We start from the raw sequence: 11,302 nt of genomic DNA, 5'->3' as shown, positions 1-11,302 counted from the left end.
GCAAAAATGTTTAATTTTGATAAAGTCCATTTCATGCTTTTTTTTTTGTATTATACTGAAATGGAAAAAAATTTTTTTAATTTCTATTTTATGAAAGTGGTAAAAAGCAACTTAGTGATGGGAATGTTCTCATAAAGTTGACTTTCGGGGAAGGTGTGAATTTTATCATTTTCTGGAAAAGTGGTGCTAATTAATATATTCCTTAGTTTGGGGACCATCTAGAACTTTTGCTTAACAAAAGGATGCGATTGGTTTAGGTTGGTGAAAGTCTTCACACTTTTTATAAAAAATGGTAATCACTAGCTGGTCATAATGGAGAACTATGTAGGAATTAGTCCTTAAGACTGTTCCAGGGTTAAAGTAGTGATATATTATATTCACAATTGATGCTTTGGGGAGTGTCTTCAGTTTCTGCTCCACTGGAACATCATTAGAACTCACAGTCAGTGTCCTAGCTAAAAGTGTGAGCTACATCAGAATGTCTGGATTTGAATCCTGCCCTTTATGTACATTATACCTGTGGGTGAGCAACTTCACTTCTCTGTGCTTCAATTTCCTTATCTGTAAGTGGGAATGATAATAACACCACCTTGTAAGGTCATTATGAGGAAATGAGATGACACAATATACATTATGTATCTCAGCAGCGTCTGGCACAGCATGCATTCAGCAAATGGCTCTTGCTATTTTATTATTATTGCTGAAATAGCTTTATGATAAAATTATTTAAACAAATGTTTTGGAATATTTTCAATAGTCAAGATACTAAGTCATTTTTCTTCCATTTTTTCTCTTTATACTAGTTATTATTAAAATGCCCACATTTTTCTCTTTATACTTTTTATTATTAATCAGTAATTGTGGCCTAATTGTTAGTAATTATCATGTATATATACACTGTTTTGTAAGAGAACTATCAGTTTATTTTTCGCATCCTGTGAGGTACTAATCAAATATGCACATACACATCAGTTAGCTTCCCGCTGCCTGAAATAGCACCAAAACTGGCTTAGTCCAGAGAGAAATTTGAATTAGGCTCACCTGACGACAAAGTCCAGGCCCAGCAGGCTGGATTCGGGACTCAAGTGAAGTTGTCGGGGCTCAGGTTCTCCTCGTGACTCAGCTCTGCCTTTTCCTGGATGGACTTAAGTTGTTGGCATTGCTTATATAAAAATGACTGCAGCATATCCACCCCCTGTAGCCGCTCAGAGTTTAGATTCAGCGGGAAAGAGCACCAGCCTATTTCCCAGAAGCCTCAGCAAAAGTCTCATGATGTCTCATTGGTTCTTATGGGGTCACATGTCTGACCTTGAGCCAATCAGTCCCTGAGTTTGGGGCTATGAGACTCGGATTGGCCAGTTCTGGTCACATGATACCCCTTGATTTTTTTTTTTTTTTCCTTTCCTTTCCTTTTTTTGGTGGAGCCTCCTCTTCAGGGGCCACGTTTCCTCAGAGCAGGGGAGAGGTAATGACTCAGAGGGGAATCATGGGCTTTTATTACCAGAAAAGGGGGTGGATGGATACTGGGATGGAAACAGCTTAATGTGACAATAAGCTCTTTCTGTAGATCAGAAGGGGATCGTAGGAGTCAGTGGATTTGGATTCGAATTTTGGTTTCTGATTCCAGCTTTTTTGTCTGTGAAGTTTTTTGTATTGGTGGGCAAAAATCCCACACGATACTGACTTTGATTCTCTGTAGCCTTAGTTGCAGAATTATTAGACTGAAAGTTGGAGGTTGCATAGGAAGCATTTCTCCACCTTCTGGTTATAAAAGAAAAGAGGGGCCTTATGGCTTGCTAGGCTTTGTAATACTCAGCATCGTGCTTCATTCATAAATTTGCCTCACTTGTAAATCTGATGCATTGTTGGTAGTGTGGTCCTGAATTGGGAAGTATAGATTTTGTAGCATCATTAGCTGCTGCTCAGCTGTGACTTTGATCAAAAGGCTGGTTGGGAGTAACTGTTCAGATAGATAATTAAGCCAGCTGAGATAGGAATGGGGCTAGAATTTACAATTAATAGGTTTTTGAAACCTCCGCTTGCTCTTTCTCCATGTCTTTAGGATTCTTGTCCCTGAGTCATGGAAGACAGAAGAGCTGAGAAGTCATGTGAACAAGCATGTGAGTCGCTGAAGAGGCAGGACTATGAGATGGCCCTCCAGCACTGCACAGAGGCCCTCCTTTCTCTCGGCCAGTACTCCGTGGCTGACTTTACAGGGCCCTGTCCGCTGGAGATAGAGAGCATCAAGATCGAGAGTCTTCTTTATAGAATTGCCTCCTTTTTGCAGCTGGTGAGTAGACACTGTCAATGAGCCAATGGTAAACCATGTTAAATGACCTTTTTCTTTGAGTGGGGACTGTTGGTGGTCGATCCCTCTGCGTGCGAATCACCAAATTCTGGGCTGAGGAGCCGTGTGAAGTGGCTAGGGATTGCTGAATATCTTTGATGGCAAGCAACTGTGTTTTTAAGATCTGAAAGTTTTACTGTTGTATAGCATTTTTGACTGTCCGCTCAGTTCAACAAATATTTATTGAGTGCCTACTATGTGGTGGACACTGTCCTAGGTATTTGTTTTATGTTGGTGAAAAAGAGGGATCCCTCCTTCGTAGTACTGTTTCTAGTATTGTGGAGGGGCAGGCAATAAAGAATACCCATTATAAGTAAGTGAACACTTTGGATTGTTAGAAGGTAACAGTTTGCATGAGAAAAGACATAAAATTGAAGGTTTCTAGGGTTAGGGGTAGGGTTGCAATTTTTAAGTTACAGGCAGAGGGAGCTATCAGTACAGACTTGCTCAGGCAGGAGCATGCCCGCTGCATTTGAGGGACAGCCCTGGAGTCCGCAGTGTGGGAGTAAAGCACCCTGTGGGGTCTCCAGCTCACTGTGAGGTCTGGTTTCTGTTCTGCTTGAGGCAGAGCACTCCTGTGGGATCTTGAGCAGGGCCGTGGCGTGATCTGATATAATAGGAATTATTTGGTCTCTGTTGAGAATAGAGTTTAAAGTGTAAGGGTTAAGAGTAGATGCAAAGAGGCTAGTGTGGAAGCTATTAGAATAATCTAGGCCAGAGATTAAAAGATGCTTACTCTTTGGAAGGAAAGTTATGACCAACCTAGACAGCATATTAAAAAGCAGAGACCTTATGTTGTCAACAAAGGTCTGTCTAGTCAAGGCTATGGTTTTTCCAGTGGTCATGTATGGATGTGAGAGCTGGACTGTAAACAAAGCTGAGCTCCGAAGAATGGATGCTTTTGAACTGTGGTGTTGCAGAAGACTCTTGAGAGTCCTTTGGACTGCAAGGAGATCCAACCAGTCCATCCTAAAGGAGATCAGTCCTGGGTGTTCATTGGAAGGACTGATGTTGAGGCTGAAACTCCAGTACTTTGGCCACCTCATGCGAAGAGCTGACTCATTTGAAAGACCCTGATGCTGGGAAACATTGAGGGCAGGAGGAGAAGGGGACGACAGAGGGTGAGATGGTTGGATGGCATCACCGACTCAATGGACATGGGTTTGAGTGGACTCCAGGAGTTGGTGATGGACAGGGAGGCCTCGCGTGCTGTGGTTCATGGAGTTGCAGAGTCAGACACGACTGAGTGGCTGAACTGAACTGAACTGAGGCCAGAGATGAAGTGGCTTAGATCAAAATGGTAACCATGGAGGTGGTGAGAAGTGGCTTGGTTCTGGCTATAATTTGAAGGTAGAATGAAGCAGATTTCCTAGTGTACGGAAGGCAGAGAGTGAGCGATCTAGAGCAGTCATAGTTCACTTACTTTGACTTTTTCTGTCTGAGCATTTGGAAGAGTGGAGTTGCCTTCCACTGAGATGAGGTTCTGTGGATGGGGAGCAGGTTTTATAGGAAAGAGTTCGTTTTGGACACAGTGAGTTTGAGATGACACTTAGATACCCAGCCAGAGATGCGGAGTAAGCAGCTGGATGTGCATGTGTGAAGTCTGGGCTGCAGATGTTACTTTCAGAGCCTGTGGTCTGTGGGTGATAAGAGCCTCAGGCCTGGGTTAGATCACTAGGGAGTGAGTGTAGACAGAGAGGAGGAGATGACTGAGGACTTGGTTTTACGGCACTGGTTTAAGAGTTGGGGAGAAGAAGCAAAGCATCCTGAAGAGCACCCCACGAGGCTAAGGGCAACCATGAGAGCAGGGTGTCCTGGGAGCCAAAGGAGGAGAACCTGTCCAAGTGAGCAGATGTTCAGCATGGCCATTGCTGGAATAGATGGGGAGAATTGAGAATTGACAAAAAATGACAGTGTATCTAAATGGGTGCATGTAAATATATCTGACTGGTGGCAGCCACTGGTGATTTACATGGTGTGGGGAGTGAAAGCTTGATAAAAAAGAGTTTAAGAGAAAGTCAGAAAAAAAAAAAAAAAGAAAGTCAGATGGAAGGGATTTGAGTACATGATACAGACAGTTCTTGAGGAGCTTTGCCCCATTGAAGCACACACTCACACAAAAAGGAATGGAAACTAGTGGGAGAAGTGAAGTCAAGAAAAGGATTTTTTCAGATGAGAGAAATAAGAGCTTGTTTGTTTATAGGACTAAACTGAAAGAAAGCAAAAAATTAATGATGTATGAGAAATAGAATAGGCTTGCCAGAGTGATGTTCTTGAGTAGGCCATGGAGCATATCTGCTCGGGTGGTAGGCCTGGCTCTACCTGGGACAGGTGGGAGGCAGAGGGGGGGCAGGAAGTAAGCAGCCAGGGTGGTGACCCTCATGGACAGTCTCTGCAGGACAGCCGTTCACTCAGCAGAGTGAGGAGCTGAGAATGAGGATGGGGTAGAGGGTTCTGGTGGCTTGAGGTTAGAGGAGGTGAGAAACAGGGAGTATATGGCTAGGGAAGTATGCGGTGAGGTTTACTTGGAAAGGATTGTGTAATCCTCAGCACATGAGTTAGCCTTGGTCTGTAAGTAGTAAATTTGCAACATTAATGATTAAACTTTGAAACAAAGCTGCAGCCTTTTGATGAAATCTCTGTTTTAAGAGGCCTTGAACTACTTAACTTTATCTTGTATCTTTTGTTTTGCAGAAAAACTATGGGCAAGCTGATGAAGATTGTAGGCATGGTATGTTTAAAAACAAGATTCTCTTCTGCTGTGAAGATTTTGAATTATTTCATTGAGTAATGTTTAAGATTTGATATTTTCATGTACTGATTTCAGTGGTGATTTTAATATGAAAAAAAACCCCACTTTGTGGTGCTGACTAATCTGGGTGGCTCTCCTGGCGTGATGGGTGTGCACGTGAGCACGGTCCCTACTCCCGAGTGGTGGCGTTGCTACCACTCCTTTGGGAACAGGGATAATGCCCTTTGAAAGTGTGTAAGTATTTTCAGTCAACAGAGAGCTATATTTTAAGAACTATAACACATAACACACATTAGTTAAAATGTTAAGCTTGGATAAGTTGGAAAGCTGGACCTCTTTTCCCCTTCAGTAGAAGATTTTCCTTGGAGAGAAGAGACCTCCTAGGACGCTCGTCGGTGCTTTTTCCTGTTTTCTTGTGGTCAGGAAAGTGGTTAATAAGGGTCTTGCTCTTTGGTGCTCATTGACTAGAAATCCTCTTCGAGATAGCTCCGTTCTCTAGCGTGAGTCTAGGAGTGAGTGGGAGAAGCGTTCAGTGTGCGTTCTCACGCACTCTTGGTGAGAGTTTTGCACAGCTCAGTGATTTGGATAATGGAGTGTCTCAGTCATCTAACTGCGGAGGAGGGCCGAGGTGTTTAACGCGAATGAAAGTTCTCTTCCTGTTTGCTCTTTTGTGTCAGGACTTTTCAAAGTGCTGGCTGTTTTTGTTGTGAACCTTACAGAACGTAAATCTTACCTACTCCTGTGACATATTGGACACATCGAACCATTCATTGACGATTCAGTGACCTCTCTGTAAACCTGGCTTCATAGAATTGTGCACTTTGGGAGATGACCGGCGTTTGAGAGATACTGAGTACAGTCTTTACTACCTATAGACGTTTAAAAGTTACTAACAAGCCAGATAATAAGTCAGATAACTTAGAAGGGCCCACTACCCATGAGAGGAAGTCGTGCCATTAGTTTGCTGCGTCTCTTCACCTTTCTCTATAGTGAGCACAAATGCTTGTAATACGCTACATACATACGTAGGGTTCTTTCTTTAAAAATTGAAAAGAATTATGTGATCATAACAAAATTGCTTGCTTTCTTCTGTAGCAATATAGATCATGGCTATCTTCCTGAGTTGATGCGTCAGCTCCAGCTCCTGCACCATGTCCATGGTGTAGATAGCCAGCATTTACTCAGCTGTTCCCATGGTGGTGGGCATTCGAGTGGTTCTGGTTTTCTAGTTTGTCACAATTCACCCTGTAACAATCATACATTGTTTCTCACTGCTGCCTTTGTTTCTGTGTGGTAGTCTTAAAAGTTAGATGCCTGGATGAAGGAGTTTTAAAAGTTGAATGTCTGGGTTAAAATATACATATAATTTTAACAGACACTTTTAGACTAGTTTCAAATGCACACATGTTTAAATAGTTCAGAAAAAAATTAATGAAGTAAATATGGCAAAAGATGGCAACCTAAGTTTCAAGAGTATGAATGCTTATACTATTTCCCCCAGTTTCTCATTCTGTTTTTCATAATTTAGAAAATTATGAAAAATTCTCATATCTCATTTCACAGTGTCACATATCAGCAATATGTGAGAATGCCTGTTTCCTATGATCTCACTAACTGGAACCTCTCAGTCTTGACATTGTGACAATCTCATGTGTGAGAAATTACCTCTTTCTTTAATTTTCGCTTCCTTGAGTACTAATGAGGTTGATACTTTTCGTTTGGAGACATACAAAGTCCCAGTAGATTAGATGACTTGTAAGAAGTTGTGGAAGAGTCGGTGCTGTTGGTGCAGGAGCGCGTGGAAGAGTGTCACACTCTTTGCTAATTGCTTTACTTGGCGTTTAAAGGCAGGTGTTATTTTACAACTGCTGGATCAACAGTATAAAAATTTAACCTGGAAACCTTGGAGATGAAGGCTAGGTCTGTTACCTGGATTGTGATCATAGTAACATGAAAGTTTGTGTATGTCCAGACTCGCCAGATGGTACACATCAGTCACATGCAGTTTTTGTGCACTGATTCTGCTTCTGTAATGTGGGCAGAAAACCGCTGTCTCAGGTGAGGTTGCAGTGAGGTGAGTGCATGCTTGTGATGGTGGTGGGGGGTACGAGGCAGAACACAGCTTGGTAATATGTTCATACCTTTGACCCACTAATCTCAGTTCTGGGAGACTGTCCCAAGTAAATATTTCAAAAGAAGGAAAAAATTGTCTGTGGAATGGTGTTCACTGCGGTACTGTGTGGAAGAGGGGGAAATTGGTCAGCTTGCAGTAGTGGTTCAGTGATTACATTCTGTGCATTCCTTGCTACCACTTATGTGACAAGTAAGAACATGGAAATGCTTGTTTAATGTAAAGTTGTTCCTTTGAAGCAGATTTTGGGAAATATTGTGAAAAGTTTATGTGTATATTGCTGGTTGTAGAGCTCTGCTTTTATATTACATATAATTTTTTCCTCTTCCCTTTTGGTAACTTTTTTTTTGAAGTATGGTTGATTTACAGTATTACTTTAATTTCAGGTGTACAGCAAGGTTATTTTTATATAAGATAAAATGCCACGGTTAGGCAGTCAGTCAGTAATAAACAACAAGACCCGAGTCTCGGCCTTCGTTAATCATCACACTGGTTTGTGTGCTGGGTGCCGAGCAGCCTCCTCTGCAGGGCCCCAGACCTTGTTTGCATTTGATGTGCTGGGGGATCCCTTGCTGTCAGTATCAGCTTGCAGTCCTTGCAGCTCTCAACAGGCCTCACTGCAGCTACCCTCCCCGCTTCTCCCTCCACTTGCTGCTTCTGACCCTGATTTCACTTTCTCACACAGGGATGGGAAACCCAACAGGCAGTCTTTGTCATGGAGTTAAAAAATGTAAATTCTTTTTCATTATGAAAAACTTACAAGGAGAAACTAAAGGAAATAGTATAATAAGCATTCATATTCTTGAAACTTAGGTTGTCACCTTTTGCCATATTTACTTAATTAATGTTTTGTTTTTTCTATTTAAAAGTAATTATAGATACCATGATATTTATTCCTAAATACTTCAGTATGCATCTGTAATAAATAAGATCATAACTGTATAACCACAGCATTATTATTAACCTAATAAAAGTGACCATAATTCCCTAATATCCAAAACCCAATCCATAGTCAGATTTACCTGGTTGTCCCCAAAATGTGTTGTGTTTTTTTTTTTAATGGCTGATTTTTTTAAGCCAGGAACTACTCAGAGTCATAAGATTTGAAAGTTGGAGTTCTCCTTAAATAAACAGATACTGAGTGAGGACTCAAGGGCATCTTGAAAATAAACTACACAGACTTTAAGTTCAGAGAGTTTAGTTCTGAGTTTGGTGTTGTGTTCTGGATAGTGAGGATTGTCAAGCCAGTGGCAATGAGTAAGTCTGTTTCATTACCTGAACATAAGCTGTATTTGGCATAACAGGAAAACTTCCATAAAATAAAGATTTTTCCTGTGCTTTTGAAATATTCATCATATAGGAAACTCACATTTTTTACACTAACAAAATAGAATGAGGTAAATGGAGAAAGTGAAATCAAATAGGAGTCTTAGCAGCTGAAAGAGATTTGTGCTGCATGTAATGTGTCAGTCAAACTCACGTCATGATAACAGCAGATATTTTTCATACAGCTGCAAGATCCTTAAACTCTAGCTGAGAGTGTCATTAATTAAGAAAGTAATACAAGCAGGAGTTTGGGGCGTCTGTTGAAATCTATTATGCTAATACTTCCCCTGTGAAGTGATTCTGCAACCAAAAGCCCGCTGGACAGATGCTGACTGCCTGCCCTGGAAAGGCAGATTGATGCATGATTGATGGAGCCTTCCACGCCTTCCTTTCTAGCTGAAGAGTTTTCATTAAATAGATTTTATGGTAATTAAACATTTTGGGGGAAAAATAGTTAATAAGGGTAATAATATTTATTCAGAATTTTCTCTAGGTCAGACCCTCTGAAATAGTTTGTTTAACCACATTGTAATATCATTCCAATTTTACAGGTGATGAATGAGATTAAGTAACTTGCTTAGGAGCACAGAGACTGTCCAGAACTGGACTGTGGTTTCAAAGTGAAGTCTTTCTGACCTGAAAGGCCGTGCTCCTTCTCTTTTATCTGTCCTAAGCTATAATCTGTATATTCTTTGGAGTTTTATAGACATTATTCTGTTTAGTATAATAAATTTGGGGGAGGAAAGGTATATGGGTATTTTATATTCTAGAAAGGATTAAAAAAAAAACTGAGGCTCAGGATGACATTGATAATCATTAGTAGAGTTGGACAAGAATTTGGATCTTCAAGCCAGGTTTTTCTATTGCCAAGACTTTTAAATAGTGGAGCAGTTGCAGTAATATTTCTTATTCTTCAGATCCAGTCGCTGCAGAGTCACTGGACGTTGCAGAGATGGTGCAGAGTGACCCCATGTGCTGTTTCCCCCACTGGTTGCATCTTACGTAACCATGGTACATCTGACGTAACCATAGTACAATCCCAAAGCTAGGAAGTGGGCTTTGGTTCAATGACTATGTGTAATTCTGTGTCATTTTACTGTGTGTGGATTCATGGGACCACCAGCACAATTGAGGTTCAGAACTGTTCCATCATGTAAAGACCTGTTTTTGTGCTACCCTGTATAGTGACACTCATGGTCCTACCTCCCTGTGTAACCCTGGCAACCACTAGTCTGTTCTCCATCTCTGTAATTGTGTCCTTCTGAAAATAACGTACAATAGAACCATATTGTTTGTGACCTTTTTAAAATAACTTTTTCCCCTCTCACCATGTATTTGAGATCCATCCAAGTTTTTGAGTGTATGAATAGTCCATCCGTTTTTATGGCTGAGTAGTATTCCACGGCCCCTTCATTGATCATAGCCTTGTGGTGGTGAAGGGGCTTACGTAACCCAATGAGGCTATGAGCCACCCAAGACAGACAGGTCATGGTGAAGAGTTGTTACAAAATGTAGTCTACGGAGGAGGAAGTGGCAACCCACTCCAGTATTCTTGCCATGAGAACCCCACGAACAGTATGAAAAGGCAAAAAGATATGACACTGGAAGATGAGCCCCCTAGGTCAAAAAGTTGTCCATTCTGCTACTGGGGAAGAGTGGAGGGCAATCGCTCTAGAAAGAACACAGCAGTTGAGCGAAAGTGGGAATGATGTTCAGTTGTGGATGTGGCTGGTGGTGAAAGTAAAGCTAGATGCTGTAAAGAACAGTATTATATAAGAACCTTGAATGTTAGGTCCATAGATCATTGGACATGGTCAAGCAGGAAGTGGCACCAGTGAATATTGACATCTTAGGAATCAGTGACTAGAATGGATGGGAATGAGTGAATTTATTTCCGAGGACCATTATATCTACTGTGGGCAAGAATCCCATAGAAGAAATGGAGTACCCCTCATAGTCAACAAGAGAGTCTGAAATGCAGTATATTGGGTGCAACCTCAAAAATGACAGAATGGTCTTGATTCTTTTGCAAGGCAAACTATTCAGCATTACAGTGATCCAAGTCTGTGCCCAGCCACTGATGCTGAAGAAGCTGAAGTTGACCAGTTCTATGAAGACCTACCACACTTCTGAGAACTAACACCAAAAGATGTTCTTTTCATCACAGGGAATTGGAATGCAAAAGTAGGAAGTCAGGGGTTACCCAGAATAACAGGCACATTTGCCCTTGGAGTACGGAATAAAGCAGGGCCAACAGAGTTTTGTCAAGAGAACACACCGGTCACACCAAACACCCTTTTCCGACAAGCCAAGGGACAGCCCTACACGTGGGCATCACCAGATGGTCAATGCCAAAATCAAATTATGTTCTTTCAAACTGTGGTGGTGAAAAAGACTCTTGAGAGTCCCTTGGACAACAAGGAGATAAAAAGGACATCAATTCCAAATATCCATTGGATAGACTGATGGTGAAGCTAAAGCTCCAATATTTTGGCCACCTACTGCAAAGAGTTGACTCTTTGGAAAGACCCTGATGCTTGGAAAGCTTGAAGGCAAAAGGAGAAGGGGACAGTAGAGGATGAGATAGTTCATCACTGACTCAATGGACATGAATTTGAGCAAACTCTGGGAGGTAGTGGAGGACAGAGGAGCCTGGTGTATTGCAGTTCATGGGGTCACAAAGACTGAGACACGACTTAGTGACTGAAAACAATAACAACGTGTTCCACAGCGTGGCCGCACCACA

At 41.6% G+C, this 11,302-nt stretch overlaps 1 protein-coding gene across 17 annotated transcripts in view; it reads left to right on the top strand.

The window, feature by feature from the left end:
* HELZ (helicase with zinc finger) overlaps window positions 1-11,302 on the top strand; it is a 154,473-nt gene that overhangs the window by 20,750 nt on the left and 122,421 nt on the right. For 16 of the 17 annotated variants that reach the window (XM_060395908.1, XM_042256542.2, XM_060395909.1 and 13 more), the window contains 2 exons: window positions 2,063-2,290; window positions 5,042-5,078. In XM_060395908.1, the coding sequence (XP_060251891.1) occupies window positions 2,081-2,290; window positions 5,042-5,078 (247 nt within the window). In that variant the 5' untranslated portion in view covers window positions 2,063-2,080. Of the gene's footprint in view, window positions 1-2,062; window positions 2,291-5,041; window positions 5,079-11,302 lie in introns of those variants that run through there. The other variant, XM_042256544.2, reaches the window with a different exon arrangement.

Source organism: Ovis aries, chromosome 11 (genome assembly GCF_016772045.2).
Source record: "Ovis aries strain OAR_USU_Benz2616 breed Rambouillet chromosome 11, ARS-UI_Ramb_v3.0, whole genome shotgun sequence".
Taxonomy (NCBI): Eukaryota; Metazoa; Chordata; class Mammalia; order Artiodactyla; family Bovidae; genus Ovis; species Ovis aries.
The sequence above is the reverse complement of the archived record's forward strand: the minus strand, read 5'-3'. Positions and strand labels throughout refer to the sequence as shown.